General features: G+C 42.2%; 1 protein-coding gene across 1 annotated transcript in view; it reads left to right on the top strand.

The window, feature by feature from the left end:
* The first annotated feature begins 12,714 nt into the window (after positions 1–12,714).
* Positions 12,715–17,795, top strand: part of SUCLG1 (succinate-CoA ligase GDP/ADP-forming subunit alpha) — a 40,394-nt gene continuing 35,313 nt past the window's right edge. The window contains exon 1 of the mRNA XM_054030792.1: positions 12,715–12,933. Coding sequence (XP_053886767.1) covers positions 12,885–12,933 — 49 coding nt within the window. The 5' untranslated portion in view covers positions 12,715–12,884. The remainder of the gene's footprint in view (positions 12,934–17,795) is intronic.

Below are 17,795 nucleotides of genomic sequence, written 5' to 3'. Positions count from 1 at the left end.
GTGGCTAGCCCGAGCCACCACATCCACACTGCTCTTTTTAGCATGCTAGCTCAAGCAAAGCTAGTGTCAGTGTGTTTACCCCGCCTGCAAGGCTTGCTCTCAGCTGCAGTGTAGACAGACCCTAAGGGACCAAACAGACGATCAATTTAAGAAGGTGACAGTACCATGGCGGTTCCTTGCCGCTGTGGGTTAACATAACAAGCTTGCTTCTCAGACAAAACTCAAACCCAGCAGAGGTGCTTCAAAAGCTCCTCACAGAGCTGGCAATGGAAAGGCAGGGGATCCTCTGCTAGGGAAAGTAAAAAAACTTTAGAGGTGCTTTGATTAGCACCTTGAGAGATAAACTTGGACCTGATGCCTGGATCAGAAAAAAACCCTCAATCAAATGCTGCCAACATTTGGAAAAATGTGAATGCAAAACCAGTGCTAATGAGAGTTTGTACACCGCAGGAAATGTGTGCACTGACAGCATTAAGGCCCCAATCCTGCAAACACTTCCACATGCTTAACTTCACTACTGCATACTGTGTCACTGAAGTTATAAATTAGCCCTGAGATTTGTACTAGCTTCTCCGAAGGCAGGGTAGGGGTATTGTCACACCCTCCCTCCCATGTCCCCTGCCTTGGCCGGATGTGGTATGACAAAAGTTACGCTCCGATTAGAGAAAATTAGACAAAGCTAACATATGCCAGGAATTCAGTTCCCTGGGGTTCTGCTGTCTTTACCGCTTTGAATATACTATGCTAGGGAATGGCCACTGCTCCCTACCGTACATCACCACACTGTTAAATGAGGGGAATCAATAGGTGGGAGAGAATGGGGCGCTCCTGCTGTCTGGGGCTAACTCCACACTGTCACATCTCAGAATGAGTAATGCTCATGGACAGTGTGTGATGGCTGCGTTGCCATTTCAGCCTGCGGACTAGCTGCTACAGCTTGTTTTGCAATGTGTTTCGGCTCAGGCATGTTGTGTCCTTGCTGTGATGATAACTGCTGCTCTAAACTGGTAGGGAAACATATGTCTGATGCAAAATTGCTGCTGGACTTAGGTAAACATTGCCATAGAATGCAATAAACTCAAATGGTTGAGGAATAAAGTGAATGTTTTAAAAAAAAAAAAAAAAAAGCAAACTCAAAGACTTTGACCCAATTAAACTGCCATCTGTATCACAGCAGAAAGAAGAATGCCCAGTGGTCTTGAGAGAAAGCAGCTTTCCCCCCCCTAGAGTTTGGCATATACTGTGATATCTTTCAGCACATTAACACAGGATTAGATTTTCAAAAACCTTTTTGAAGTATCAAAGCCTGGAATTAAGCATCAATTACATCTCCTGTATAAATCCTGCAGAGAATTCTAAATCTGCAGTGTATTCTCAATGCAGTTACCACCGCGGGAAAATAGAGTCATCATGGAAGGCACCAATCCTGCAAGCACTTATGCACGAGTGACTTTATGTGAATGGAGTCCTAGTGAACCCAGTGGGACTATTACGTGAATAAAGTTATTCCCGTGAACATGTGTTTTAAATGTTTGCAGGAGTGAGGCCTCAGAGTGCAAATTAATATTTACACTTACACAACCCATTGCTACATCAGGTGTAGAACTAGTTCTACCGGCAGCTTTTTTATTTGCATTGCACTTTAATTAGAAACCAACCGAAATATTGTTGAGGATTCTGCACACATTCTTTGTGTGCATTTTGGAAGTGCACCTGATGACCTTGAGTGACTATAGGGTCACTCCTAAAAACCCAGACCCATGTTCATTTTCTTACTAGCAACTTTTTCTTTTTTCTTAAGTCTAACCATAAATTTTAATTTCCAAGCTATTTTTTGAGGGGGGGAGGGGAGCGGAAGAGGGGGGAGAAGGGGTTGGTTTTCTGAGAAAACTATAAATCTCTCATAAAGGTTTATTACCTTTAGTAACAAACAGACACTTATAACCTTTTCACTTGGGAACTGTTAATTAGTTAATGGGCTGGATCATCAACCTGTGTAAATCAGCATATCTGTAATTAAGTCAATGGAGTTATGCCAATTTTCACCATCTAAAGAGCTGGGTCACTATTTGTAAAGAATGCTGAAAAGTGTAGGTCACCACAGAAATATTACGGATCCTTCTTTTCCTATGTTGATATCACTCAATGTACCTCTCGCTTGCTTAATAATAAACAGCAGCAGCAGTGTAATTAATTAATTAATTACTATAAGCGTTGGATAATCATCCAGATGGTAGGAAATGAATACAAGTCTTTAGACGTTTGCCCATTGATAACTATAACTTGGATTATATAGACAGGAAACAACGGTGAAGTCATGAGCATTATCAAGCTCGCTCTCTCTGGCTTTATACTATGCTCAATACAGTGGCATCTAAACACATCCATGGCATTGCTAGCTATCTCTGTAGCCATTGTAAGTCTGGTTCCAGCTTATTTTCAGCAAGCGCTCTCAACCATAGCTTTGTCATTCTGCCCACAGCATATTGCTGCAGGAAAAATCAAGCAGGTTAAACCATGGGGCACTGCAAGAGTATGGATAGCTAATCCCCTTAAAAGGAATCCTTACTTCTGATTTTCTCTGTGTTATTTACAGATGGCAGATGAGAACAAAGCTGATGTTTCAGCCCCTCTGGGCCATTCTCAAAGGACTGAGATGTTGAGCTTTTATTCTTGCCTACCATCTGTCAATAAAACAGAGAAAATCACAAGCAAGACTTTCTGAAAGTTACTTCTTTATAAAGGGCATTAGCTCTCCTTACCAAAGCAGTGCTCTGGAGTTTATTCTGTTTGATGCATCTGCAGGTTTTTACATTTAATCTGGGATTTGTCTTAATGGCCTGGGATTTATTGGAGGGAGTGTTAATGGGTTGCTCCGACTGTTGGCTCTTTAAGCTATCGCCTTGATGAAAGGTGGCAGCATAGTGCTCTGAAATGGTCCTTGCCTCTGAAACGCTTGCTTCCCTTACTGTTGCACCAGAGCCTTAAGTTGGCTAGTTCAAGTCTTATCTGTTCACCCAGGCCTTGAACTAGCAGCAGTTTAGGATGGATGTTTATGGTAAGGAAGGGTCAGTATTTCAATTAGACCATCCATATAGATGACTTGATCATTTGTTTGTTCTTAACGTGTGAGGCACCCAGAGACAAGGGTGATGGGTACTAGAGAGATAATGAAATTAATATTTATTTAATCTTCTCCTATAAAACTGTGATTCAGGGTCAGATCCTCAGCTGGTGTAACTGGGCGACGCTCCAGTGAATTCAAGGAAGCAATTATGAAGCATTTATACCAGCTGAGGATCTGGGCCTCAGTCTCAATTGTTCTCTGTAAAATCTGCTAAAATTAGACCCTAACTCTGGCTTATGCATTCATCAAAGGGCTCCTAATGCTACAGTAGGAGGATTGCAGGTCTGGAGTGCACAGAACAACGTGTTATGGATGGAATAAAGGTCTCTTTGCCATGGCCAATGCTAGGAGACAAACTCATTTGGCGTTCCAAACAGGAGGCACACAGCCTTTCCATGGGTTGAAATCTCAGGTGTCTACACAGGCTGTTTTTCCTTTGCTGCTCTGCAAACTGTATTGCATATATGGCCACTGACATGAATTAAATCTGCTGATTTTTTTTTTAAATATCCCTTTTAATATGTGGGCCATGCCTCCTGTCTGCTGGCCTCCTCCCAACATCTCATGGATCTTGCTGTTGTTATTATCTGTTTGCATTACAGTAGCATCCAGCAGATGCAACCGAGATTAGGGCCTCACTGTGCTAGGTGCTGTGTAAACTCATAGTGAGAAACGGTCCTCAACCCAAAGAACTTACAATCTAAACAGCTCAGACAGACAAAGGGTAGGAGAAGGAAAGTACTATTTTACAGGGAGAAAACGGAGACACAGAGTGATTAAGGGCCAGATTTTCAAAGGCATTTGAGTGCCTAAAGAGGCAAATAGGCACCTGTTAGGATTTTCAAAAGGCCTATGCAGGTTAGCCATGTAAGTCCCACTAATGATACTGGGAGTTAGGCCTTTAGCCTGAAAATCCTAGTAGGCATGTATCTGCAGCTGAAGGTGCCTAAATACCTTTGACAATCTGGCACATGGTGACTTGCCCAAGGTCACACAGGAAGTCTCTGACAGAATTAGGGGTGAAATCCAGATTTCATAAGTCCCAGTCTAGCCCCCTGAACACAAACTCATTGTTCCTCTATATGATGGGTTCCCAACTTAGGGGTCACCATTTCTAGGGGTGTGTGAACAGATCCTTTGAGATCACAATCACCCTCCCTTTCTTCATCGTTAGGTAGAAGTGGGGTGCCAACATGTTTTTGCTGTTGAAACATGAGGTCACAGCATGGAAAATGTTGAAAACTGCTGCTCTATATCCTTTGTACAGCACTCAGTATGCATGATGCATAACAGACAGGTGCTGTGTGAAGAAAAGGTCCCTGGCCTGCAGATTTTACAAGCTAGAGATAAGAATTTACAAGTTGGGTAAACCTTATATGCCAAGAAGGCATGACGTGATGAATGGACCTGCTGTAATAAATGACACCTACTAGGCCTACTCCAATTGTGAGCTCATCTGTCAGAAAGTGGGCGAAAGTTCATAAAAGTTACAATCACCAATAACAATGAATGTAGATAGAAAATAGTACAAAAGAGAGACAGGGATTACTCCATATAAAAAGGTCTATTGATACCACGCAAAGACTGTGCTAAGAGCATGACAGGTAAATAAGAGGAGACTGGAACAGGAAATTATTGGACCAAATTGATGTGTTATAAATTAGGCCTAATTGGTGGACAAAATAATGAGGGGATGGGCTCTTTCCACCCACCATTGCTTTTTTTGCATCCTTAAAAAAAGGGACTTTGAGGATTAAAATGGAGTGTATGGAACTAGCTATGTAGGATTCCATGGGGAACAGTTGACAGGCCTCTGCTTTGCACCAGTGTTGATCATTGGGATATCTTGATCAGCAAACAGGTGAGGATGCTTGACCATCACTGCTAGACCAGCAAGGACCCCAGGCTGATACATGTGACACATACTGCTTTGTCTTCTCTTCCCTTGTGTGTTCCTTTCTGCCCGCCATTGTTTTCCTCCTGTCCTCTCTCTCCCTCTCTCTCTTGCTCGCTCAGTCTTGTCTTTTCACCTAGTTCTGAAACCAATTGCATGCAGCACCAGCACAATGAGATCAGAGGGCACTGCCCATCCTTAAGAAGACCAGTAAAGGAGAGGGCCTGATCAGACTAGCTAGATTGCATCTTAGACCAGGAAAGTGAGCCAGGGTCCAGAGCAACAGTTGTGGCCAACCTGGCAGCCAGAACAGCTATCCAGGACTGACCAGCCACCTTGTCTCCCAAGAACCTCCACAAAAGCTGTATTTCCACCACTGTGAGTAACTACTTCCTTCTTGTGTCTGTCTGGTCTGTCTGTCAAAAGCAGGAAAAGTAACCACCATTCACAGCAGTCAATGCAAAATTCAGCAGCAGAACTAACTCTCTCTCCCCTACTGAATTGTTTGACAGAATACGAGACTTTGATATCCTCTCTCTGAAAATGAGACTGTAAGTTTCAATTGGTTTTGCATAATCAATACATTTGAGTTTCAAAATGCCTTATGTTCTGTTTCCCTTTTCTCTTGTACAACCTAATCAATACATTTCCAAACTTTGGCATGAATTTTCTAATTTTTGCCATGGGACTATGAGGGTTGAGTCTCTGTACTCAAACACCTGAATCATGCTTAACTGTTTTGTTCTGTACTGTTTTGTGGTAGGGTCATGTTAACACCTTTGATCATCTGGGCCCAGTTATTCTATCAAAATTAACACATCAGGCCCTCTTGGCATGTATATGGTTAAATGAAGTCTGTGTCTCTCATGAACTTTGAGATCCATTGCTGTTAAGAGCATGAGTAGCCAGAGAGAACTGAATCTTCATGAAACCCACATTAGAAACCGTTCTCTCTGTTTTAGTACTACGTATGTTTGAACTGACTCTGATCTCAGTTACACTGAAGTATATCAAGAGTCAGTCTGTGATGTTACAATGGATTTACACTAGCACCAGTAACAGCAGAATTTGGTCTATTTTCTGTATCCTATTTGTCAAAACCCGGAAAGCACATTTGTGGGAAATTCCAAAATGTTTTCCTTCCAAATCAGAATCATAAGAAGAAATTTTGAAATTTCTTGTGGAACAAAATTCTGAATTGTTTTGAAATTACATATCGCTTTGACCTCGTTGAAACATTTTGTTTTGATAAAATTGAAACATGTTTTGACTTTATTGACTTGACTCTATAATATAATATAATATAATATAATATAATATAATATAATATAATATAATATAAATAAAGGTTTCAGCTATTAATGTCATGTCATTGTTATTCTGATTGGTTTGGTAATTGGAATTTGATCTGCTCAACTGGTATTCTAGTTGGTCATTTGTAAATGCTGTTCTAAGTGGTAACTGGCATTTACTTTGGTAACTGGTTTGATAATGGATACTTTCCTATAGTAATTGGTATAACATGAAATATAAAAATAAAACAGTAAAATAACAACATAAAATAAAAAAATATAAATGACATTAAAATTAAATGAAAATATCACTATAAAATAAAAAAATAAAAACAACATAAAAGTAAGGTAATATAAAATACATTTTAAAAAATAGGAAGCTATGGAGCTGGCCAGCTGGCAAGCCATCAGGTTGGCCTGACCACCTAGTATGCCACCCAGGGAGCTGCCCCTGCCCACTCAGGCAACCAAGGGAGCTGGGAACCCAGCCATCCTGGTTTTGTGTCAGTTTACTGGCAGGCGGGCAGTGAGAAGGAAGGATGGCAGGAAACCAGGCAGGCTGGCCAGATTGTTTGGTTTCCTTCAAAAGTTTCAACAGAATTGTTACGTTCCTGCAGAACATTTCATTTCTGTCAAATCTGCATTTTCAGACAGAAAACTGTTTCATGGGAAATGTTTTCAGCCAGCTCTACTTGTCAGCATAGTATGTGGGTGCCCCACAATCTAGAGGTGTTACTCAACTATGTGATTGCTTCTTCATCGTGCATGTAACAAGCTTTGAAAATAATCATGATAAAAGGTTTAGAAAACCTGACCTATGAAGAAAGGTTAAAAAAAAAACTGGGCATGTTTAGTCTTGAGAAAAGAAGACTGAGGGTGGACCTGATAACAGTTTTCAAATAAGTTAAAAGCTGTTATAAAGAGGATGGTGGTAGGACAAGAAGTAATCAACTTACTCTGCAGTAAGGGAGATTTAGGTTAGATATTAGGAAAATTTTTCTAACTATACGGGTAGTTAAACTCTGGAATAGGCTTCCAAGGGAGATTGTGGAATCACTGGCATTGGAGGGTTTTAAAAAGAGATTAGATAAAAACCTGTCAGGGATGGTTTAGGTTTACTTGGTCCTGCCTCAGGGCAGGGGGCTGGACTATATGACCTCTCAAGGTCCCTTCCATCACTATTTTTCTATGATTCTACCTTTAACTAATGAACATGCAGGCCTGTAGCCCTTTGGGCACCCTAACCAAAATAAGCAAAAATATAATTTACAATAAGTAAGTAATAAGCCCAATTAGATTTCAAAACTGGAACCAAAGCATCTGAGTCTCTTCTCATTTATGTTGGTGTCAATTCAGAGTGACTAAACTGAAGTCAATGGGCCCTGTTCATAGGGAGCAGAATCAGACCCAAAGTCCAAAAAGCTCAGTATAAAATGCAAAACCACACAATGCATAAAGGCAGCAGAAACAAGTAAGCAGCAATCAAAAAGCTGCAGTGCTTTAAAATGTGAATCTATTTGGAAAGAACGTTGTGTGAAAATGACCTGGTGGGATTGATTCCATGTTTATTGTCTCCAAGAACCAATTTGCTCAGTTTACAAATAGAAAGATTTTTTGTAAACCACCAGCCATTCAAACTTAAACTTGAACAGAAAATGACTTGTGGTGTTTGCCCAGAATTACTCTACAGAGGCAAAAAAGGAAGTAGAGTAAAAAGGTACCATTTTTACATGCTCATTTTTCTAGCCATAACAACACTTTAACCGCTATTGTAAGAATAATCTGAAAATAAAGACTGGGTTTTGCATTGCTTCAAGGAGCTATTCTGGAAAACCAGAAGCCAAAATCAGGAAAGGGTGCAAAGGAGACCGACATATCATTCATCACTTTGTCCTGGGCTAGAGAAAGGTGTTGAGGACTGTTTCAGCACTGGTGACATCAAGTGCATGTTCACAAAATAAATAAAAAGGAAACTGAGACTTCAAAACAAAACAGTGTGCCATGCTGTCTTCTTTATTTTGGTCATAATAATACTGTCTTCCTCTATAGCATCTTCCATGAGAAAATCTCACAGCACTTTATAAACATAATGTTAGCTTCACAACAGTTTTTACTATCCATATTTTATAGATAGATCTATTATTTAGGAGTCTATATATGGATTTAGGTGCCTAGTTTTAAACTGCAGCTTTTGAACTAAATTACTAGCCTCAAGGAGACACAGAAGTTAGTGGCAGAATCAGGAACGGAACTCAAGAGCTGCTGACTCCCAGCCTTGCTGTCATTCCAAGCAATCACACTGCTCCTCATGGATTTTGTACCACACAATGTTATTTTTATTACTTGTGTCACAGCAGTACCTGGCTGCCTTGACCAACATTGGAAATGAGGTGTACATTTTTAATGGTGAGAGTAATTGATGATTGGAACAATTTACCAAGGGCCATGGTGGATTCTCCATCACTGGCCATTTTAAAATCAGGATTGGATGTTTTTCTAAAAGCTCAGCTCTAGGAATTGTTTGGGGAGGTTCTATGGCCTATGTTATACAGGAGGTCAGACAAATGGTCACAATGGTCCCTTCTGGCCTTGAAATATAAGACAGATCATGTAGTCTTTCTGCTGTATTTTGGGAGGGTGCATTTGCTTTGTTGTGTACCTAGAAGTGTTCTGATCCCATACCAGTTTATGAACGTGTTGGTAAATGCTATATTATTCCTACCTAGACAGAACAAGTTCTTTCCTGGCAGTTTACCAAGTGGTGTGAGTCACAGTGTTCTCTGGTGTGAGCCAGTCTATTGTCTTAAAAACGTGGAATTTTTTCCACCTCCACACATATATATCCAATTATACATTTTCTAGCTGGGGATGGCCAGGCTTCTGTACCTTAATATTTTCTGATGTAATGATGATTAAAAACCTCCATGTATGTGAGGAGCCTGAAATGAACTTTCACATCCAGAAACAATGTTCAGGTTTTGAATGGCTAAAGGCTAATTTCAGCTTCTGGGGTTGGGAGTCGAAACTAAACCTTGACCATGCCTCTTTCCCCAGCAATACTCCAAAACGGAACACTTCTTATTTTTTTTCATACTACTCTCTTCATGCATGGATGTCCTTTCAATTTTGAAGCCCTGCAAGGTATTCACGGCTGTCATTCTTTTTGAGACCAAATATCTTAATCTAAGATAAAAAGCACCATTATATAATCTAGAAGTGGACTCGTTCTTTAAATCTGGATACTGCCAAAGTTAGAATTCAGGGATTGGATTCTTATCCAACCCCTAACAATGGTGTAGATTTGAATTAGGCTCCAAAACATGAACCAAAATGAGGGAAATCTCTTGAGAACAGCTGTTTCTTTATTCTTCCTTTTTGTTTTCTTTATTCTCCTAATTTCATTCTTTCCTCTTCTCCACTTCATTTTCTGTCTTCGTTTTCTCCTTTTGAATGGCTGTCTCATGGCTGGGCAGTTTGTATAGAAATGGCTAACAGGAAAGATCAGCTACATATGCTGATAATAATACAATGGCTTCTCAACTAAAATTGCATAATCATTCCATGAGTCTCAGTGAAAGCCATATATTGAGGAAAATTAGGTTATCACATGGACCCAGGCATAAATCTCATGGCAGTCAATGTACTTCTAAAGCTAATGTGAGATGGTGGGGCAAAATTTAACTTCATCAGAAATTGAGCATCCGAAGGCTTAATTTAGCATTTAAGATCATTCTGATCTTAGTAACACTAGCATTAAGTGAATGGATTAATTTGAGATGTGCTGATGTAGAATCAGTGTTTATTTTTACCTTAAAAAGGGTGCTTGAACTCTCTTTCTCTCTCTTAGTTTTCAGACCCCTGTGACTGATCATTGTTCTTGCCAACTTATCAGGTCCACAGTCATCTTGTCATCTGCCTGCCTAAATTATTCTGTCAAACGGGTAAATTTGGAAAATCAGCTGTGGGTGGGCACAAATTCCTCCAAGTTGTAGCTCAACTGTAATTTTTCAACACAAGAATGTAGTCATGACTGGTGTAAACTTCATCTATATAGTCTGTGGATGGGATTTTCAAAACTGCCTGTGTAATATAGGCATACAAGTCCCACTGAAAACCAATGGGATTTGTGCTGCTAAATCATTTAGGTGCCTTTAAAAAAAGAACAGGAGTACTTGTGGCACCTTAGAGACTAACAAATTTATTAGAGCATAAGCTTTCGTGGACTACAGCCCACTTCTTTAGGTGCCTTTGAAAATCTCCTCACTACCTAGAAAGATTCTGAACCAGATCCTCATCTGGTATTCATTGGTGTAGATCCATTGACTTCAGTTGAACTAAAGTATAATTCCAGTTATCCTAATTCCCTTTATCCAATAATCCTATTTATATGAATCCACAGTGTGTCCCCCGCATAGTCTGATGTTAATCATCCACTATTAATTTCCCAATCAGTCTCTTCCTGCCTGTTAGCCTTAATCTGTGACTTTGTATTTGTATAGCAGTTTTGACCCGTTACCTTAAATTACTGAGACCTAATACCATTTCAGCTGATTTTTTACTCTTTAATAAAGTACAAAGTGTTAAGCAAACATCAGCACTACTCTCTTTGTTCCCTGTATTTCTATATCAGGGACACTGCAGCTGAAAATAATACTTCCGTGTATCTGAAAGCCCAGTTATCCAAAAGTTTTGAATGTCTCTCAGGCCATTTGGATAAATGGACACGCACTGTATGTTGATTTACTCCAGCTGAGAATCTGGCAGGTATGTCAGCAAGTGATGGGTGAATGAACATTCAAAGGTTTAGAGGTTTTGAGGAGAACCTAGAAGTTTAGAAGCTCATCCGGACATTACCCAAACTGCTTCAGTGTGCAAAAACTGGGCTGCAAATCTCACAAGAGCAGCTTATCTTGTGGTTATTTAAGCATTTCCTCTTTCAATACTGGCCACAAGAAGTGCAGGGGTGCATGAAACTTGGGAGAAAAACCTCAACCTTTATGAATCCTCCCCAAAAATTAAGTTTGAATTTTGGTTGAAGATTCAGGTGATTACTTAATTTATCCAAACACGTTCACTCACCCCTAAAGTCAGCCAAATCACTAAACTTCACTGTATATGAGGAATAGGATTAAAAATTATTTTTCAATTCATTTCAAAATCATTTAATCTCCAACCATTTTGACAATGATTATGCAGTTTGTGTGTTGTGACTGTTGCTCATTATGCTGATCATAATCCCCTGACTATTGCATCCGTCTGTTGCATCCAACTGTTGTCTCTTGTTTTATATTTACTTTGTTCTTTGGGGCAGAGACTGTTTTTTGTTGTTGTATGTTCGTATAGTGCCTAGCACACTGGACCCTGGTTCCTGACTGGGGCCATTATGTACAACTACAATGCAAATAAATAAATACATAATATTTGCTAGCTAAATGTTCTCAGTAATCAGTATGCCTTTTAACAGGGAACACTGGGTTCTATTGTTTGGCCAGTATTTTTTTAATTATTTTTGTTAAGTTCAAACAGGGAAATTGGGAGTTATGTGGGCCAGTTTTCATTGTCTTTCCTTTGTTTAGGTTGGTTATTATTGGCTTTTATTTTCATAAAATGATGGATGGCAAAGTCTGGCACAGTATAGGGAAACTCTTAATTAGAGATCAGTCCAAACTAAGGACTCAAGCCAGCAAGATGCCGAGCACTCTGGTGTCCAGATCTGATCTAGGGTTGCCAACTCTGACTGAAGCTATTCCGGGAAATTATTTTCCCCCACATGATGCAATGTCATTTTCTTAAAATAGCCTATTAAAATCTCCCGGATTGCTTTCAATAGTCACCGGGAGATGGACGCCAATTCCGGGAGGCTCCAGGCCAATCGTGGTGGGTTGGCAACCCTAATCTGATCCAGTCAAGCACTTAAACTTGACTTGAACAGGTCTACTCAGAGGCTTACGTTTTGGCAAGTGTTTAAGAGCTTGTTTGCTGGATCAGGGCCAGGCTGTGCTACACCTTGTAGGGCTGAGTCCTAAATGGAGCCTATAAAACTGCACGGGTTGGCAACCCTGTTATTCTGCTGCCTTAAAACAGGGGCGGGAGCAAACACCAGAAGCCTATAGCCCGGTTTACACCAAGGCTCCATGCTTTGCCATGAGGGGTTGGGCTGAACTGATGGTGAAAGCAGCCTTACAACTGATTTGCTCTGAGTCTTGGATGAAAATCCCCCCTCTGCCCCCTTTTCCTTTGGCTCTTCCCCCTCACCCCTTCCCCTTCCCTAAGCTCCCAGCCTTCTCTGCCCTTCTCCCCTCCCTCTACCACTGAACTACAATCCCCACAACCCCCTGCGCGGCGGGGTCCTGCCCTCAGCTCGCGAGGACCCCTCCCGGCCGGCTGCGGAGTCGCCACCCAGAGCCGGATGTGGGATTGGTGGCCGGGCCAGCGCCGGGCCCCATATCCCCGTGGCAGGGCGGGGCTGTCCCGGGTTTAGGGGCAGTTTGGCCTCCGGCGTTCTCGCTGGCCGCCTGCGCGCGCGCGCGGAGCCGCCCGCCCGGGCCCCGTGTCATTGGCGAAGGAGACGATGTCTCACTGCAGCGGCGCTTCCCGCCTCCTGGGCCGCCTCCTGCTCTGTGAGTATCGGGCCGGGCCGGGGCCGGGCGGCAGCCCCGGACCCCGCGCTGACTGGGAGCCTCGCGGGCGCTAGGGCTGGCTCGGGGGGAGGCCTCGCGGCTCCCCTCCCCCAGCTGGGCAGGGCCCGGGGGGCCTTACGCCGGTCTGGCCTGGGGCTGGGAGACCCCCCCCCGGGGCGTGGCTTGGTGTCTCCGGGCCCCGCGCGGCTGGGCTGTGTCGTCCCCCCCCCCGCCCCGGCTTCGTGCGTCGCGGGGGGGCTCCCAACTGCTCCTGCTTTTGTGGGGACCGTCCGTGGGTAGCTGCCGTCTGGGGGACCAGGAGGGCGCGATTAGCTCCGCTTTGGCGGGCGGAGGCGGTGGCGGCCCGGTTGGAAGTCACGCCTGGCTCTGGCACAGGGCTCTTCAGCCGTGGCTCTCCAAGCGCCGTGCCGGTGAAGCTGGGATCGTTATCTCCCTCTGAGGGGTGCGGGGGGCTTGCACCCAGAGCAGGGAAGTGACTTTCGGTAGGCTGGTGGCACAGCCAGGAAAAGAGTCCAGGTCGTCTGTGTCCCCGTCCAATGCTCTAGTCCAGGTGGCATCCGAAGAAGTGAGGTTTTTACTCACGAAAGCTGATGCCCAAATAAATCCCTTAGTCTTTAAGGTGCCACCAGACTCCTTGTAGTTTTTGTAGATACAGACTAACACGGCTACCTCCTGATACTAGTCCAGGGTAGGCAACCTAGGGCACGTGTGCCGATGTTCAGTGGCACTCACACTGCCCGGGTCCTGCCACTGGTCCAGGGGCTCTGCATTTTAAGAAGCTTTGTTTAAAGTTAAATTAAACATTTAAAAAACCTTATTTACTTTACATACAACAATAATTTAGTTATATATTATAGACTTATAGAAAGAGACCTTCTAACAATGTTAAAATGTATGACTGGCACACGAAACCTTAAATTAAAGTGAATAAATGAAGACTCAGCGCACCACTTCTGAAAGGTTGCTGACTCCTGTAGTCATTAATTTGCTTTTCAATATCCGATTAGAGCTGCACGGTGAGTGAAAACACTATCTTTTATTGGACCAACTTCTGTTGGTGAAAGAGGCAAGCTCTTGAGCTACACAGAGCTCTTTTTCAGACCCGGAAAGGTATTTAAAGTCGTATGTCAGTTCCTTGTCAGGCAATCCTACATGAGTGGCAACCCTCAGTGGGCACTTTAGATGGTACAGGTGAGGTTGTCTTTTAGCAAAACTTTGTAGCTGTTCAAAAAAAGTTGGGTGTGATTGTTCTGCATACTTTTCTTTCTCACACTTAACACCTGTTGCTGACAGCCTGTATTTTTTAAAAAAAAGAGAGAGACAAATCTGTGAGTTATAAAGTTCAGTAAACATGTACTGGAGAAAACATTCTTTTTAGGACATAATTGTTTTATAGTACTGTAAATTGTGAGCAAAGCATGAACATGCAGCCCCAACTGTTGAGGGTGCTGGGTGGAGCTGTGCCAGCCAGCAAAATCAGAGGTGGTCATCTGTTACTCTTTCTTAAAATACCTTTAATTTTCTTTTCCTCTGTTAGCTGAGTGTGCTGTATGTCATAAGGCGAGCACTGAATGAACAGGGGAGTTTCTTGAAAGGATAAGAACAAATGGTATTTCTTTAAAGTCCAAATTCACAGTATATTTGGTCAATTTCACAGTCATAAGATTTTAAAAATCAAAACTATCATGATTTCAGCTATTTCAATCTGAAATTTCATGGTGGTGTAATTGTAGGGGTCCTGACCCAAAAAGGAGTTGAGAGGGGGTCACAAGGTTATTGTAGGGGACGTTGCAGTACTGCTACCCTTACTTCTGCGCTGCTGCAGACGATGGCGCTTCCTTTAGAGCTAGGCAACCGGAGAGCGACTGCTACTGGCCGAGATCCCAGCTTTGAAGGCAGAGGCGCCGCCAGCAGCAGTGCAGAGGTAAGGATGGCATGGTATGGTATTGCCATCCTTATTTCTGCACTGCTGCTGGTGGGGCACTGCCTTCCGAGCTGGGCGCCTGGCCAACTGCCGCTGCTCTCCGGCTGCCCAGCTCTGAAGGCAGCACAGAAGTAAGGATGGCAATACCGGACCCTCTTAAAATAACCTTGCAACACCCCTCCCCCTCTGCACCCTGCAACTCCTTTTTGGGTCAGGACCCCCAATTTGAGAAACACTGATCTCCCCTGTGAAATCTGTATAGTATAGGGTAAAAGCACACAAAAGACCAGATGTCACGGGGAAACCAGATTTCATGGTCCGTGATGTATTTTTCATGGCTGCAAATTTGGTATGGTAGGGTCCTACTAATAACTAAAAAATTATGAAGTTTATTTAAACTTAAAGATCACAATTCTGCTTGAAAACTTTTTGTGGTCATAGGTGTTACTTATAACTATTAAGATCACTGTAACCGAAAGAGATTCGCGAAAACATTCTCTTTGTCTTTACAGTTTGTTTACCTTGCAGTTGGCAGCGCTGTGTGTAGCAAATTTCACTGTATTCCTGTGTAAGAAGTTAGGCAGACACCGATCCCGCAGTGAGTGCTGACTGGACAGATTGAAGTCAGTGGAGATCTGCACAGGGATCTGCTCCTTTGGAGTCCATTGAAGAATCAGTCCCTTAGTTGTCAGGCTTCTATCCTACAACTGACAGACTGGCTAGGCCCCCTGAATTCTTTGGAACTCCATGCAAGCGCAGCAATCTGCCTGTGTGCTTTAAATTACAGAATTGGAGCCTAAGTCAGTTTCCACTCTTGCTGAAACTAACATCCCTTTCTGCTCCCTTTACAAAACTTTGACAGGGCATCAGGAAGAAAGACACTCACATAAGTTTTTTGTTTTTTAAGGGATTTTTGGGAAGATATTTAGTATGTACTGATTAACAGCTACTCTGTTAGGAACAACACTTTTTAAAATAATATTTACAAAAATAAACTGCCAGTTGACAAATTCAATCACCTAAAGTTCCAAATGGGAAGGCTTGGTGAAACTTTTGTCCCGGAGTCCAAGCATCTGTATCTGTCCACCGAACAGCATGTGTTATGTTGGTCGTCATCCAACAACCTACTCCATCATACAACTCCACTTAACACTTATTCTATAACAACATCTTCTGTCATACAATTTCACGTTAATCTTGTCCCTTTTCCACAGGGATTTTGAGGCTGAACATATTTTTTTGTATAAAAACAGTTAATAAAGCTATTCTGCACAGAGATGATTTTGATCATAAGTTGCTGATTTTGATTGTAAAACAGGTACAAACTTATTCTTGTTTGTGCTTGATGATCTTGCAACATGCCCTTGATTGTCTTAATTGTAAAGAATCAGCATTTAAATCATGGTGGTGTGAAATAATTTCTGTAAAAGGCTAATGAATGGCAAACTAACTCAAAGGTTAGAGATTATGCACCACTTATATATGGAATGTTGAGGTGTTAGAGACTGCTCACATATGTATGTAGATAAGCATACACTGTATTGTAAGTCAAGGTATTGCATGATTGAATTGAAATGAGTCAGGATGCTAGTGTGTGCGGGGGGAATCATGGGAATATTCTGTTTTTTTTGTTCGTTTTTTTTTTTTTTTTTTTTAAACACCACCTTTAAAAAAAAAAAAAATGGCTAGACATTCCTGGAATAGCTGGGTGTGGGTGGGAGATTTATAGGAAAATAAGAGAAACTTAACTTTGTAGCTGAAACAGCAACCTTATATCTTGAGTAACATAGTTATCATTTTGATATATAGATAAATATATTGAGGCTTTTGTATCTATAGGACAACTATAACAGTAGTCATTATTGGGTTTCCTTTCTCTTGGCATGAAGGGGAATGATTACACAAGATGGCTATCTGATATAGGGCTGATCAGCGCAGCCTGTCATAGCTAAAGCACCTACTATTGACGTGCTTCACTGCAGTATCCCAGGGTGGCCGTGGTGGTGGTTGTCCACCCCCCCCCCCCCCCCGCCCAAAAAAAAAAAAAAAGAGTTGGAGCAACTTCTCTTTTGGATGCCATAGTTGGTCCATTTCAATGCAACTGAATCAGCTATATGGTTCATCTGTGACCATATGGTTCATCTGCATGTTGCTGATGACCATCTAATGCTGGACTCCTTGATATAGGAGAAGATGGGGAGGTTGATAGGGACTGAGGTTTTGCTAGTCATTAGTGCAGGTGCCCATTAGTATTGGCTTCATTGGTAGAGACCTGCACGGATACAAAATTTTGATCCACATCCATCCACGATCTCCAAACATGGTCTGCGGATGTGCACGGATTATAAAGCAGATTTGCAGGACTCTATTCGTTAGGTGTGGTGAGTATAAGCACTCTCATAACAGTCAAGTTATTCCTTCCATACTGGCCTATCTAAACTCCTCAACTCTTGTCAAGTTTATCACTGGGAATTTCCATGTCTGTAGGATATTTTTAGTTAAAACTTGAGTTATCTTTGGAACCTATTCTTCAAATGAAATTAGAAGTAAATATAGAGTGAAAGCTGTATAAAGCAGCTCCTCAAAGGATTGACAATGAATTGCTTAATTGAAGTGGCCTTGTGAGGAGAGGCAAACACTTAAGACAGGCACCCAGTAAATGCTCCTCTTGGACAGGCAGGTCTTGAAAAATGTACCCAGCAAATACTAGCTTGGGAATTAAGCCCAACTACTAAACAAGATGGAAAAATAGCTGTATTGCTAGGCTCCTCCCTTGTTGCATTCTGCAATTTGAAGGAATGAAAGTTGGGTACTGTCTGGGCAGAGGGGGGTTGCTAGCTGTGGTAGGCAGTCCTCCTAGGAGAAGAGACTTGGGTTTCAAACCAAGAACATCATTTGATCAGCCGGTTTGTAGAAG

The sequence above is a fragment of the Malaclemys terrapin genome, chromosome 5 (assembly GCF_027887155.1).
Source record: "Malaclemys terrapin pileata isolate rMalTer1 chromosome 5, rMalTer1.hap1, whole genome shotgun sequence".
Taxonomy (NCBI): Eukaryota; Metazoa; Chordata; order Testudines; family Emydidae; genus Malaclemys; species Malaclemys terrapin.
Note: the sequence above shows the minus strand (reverse complement) of the source record. Positions and strands in the feature narration are given on the sequence as shown.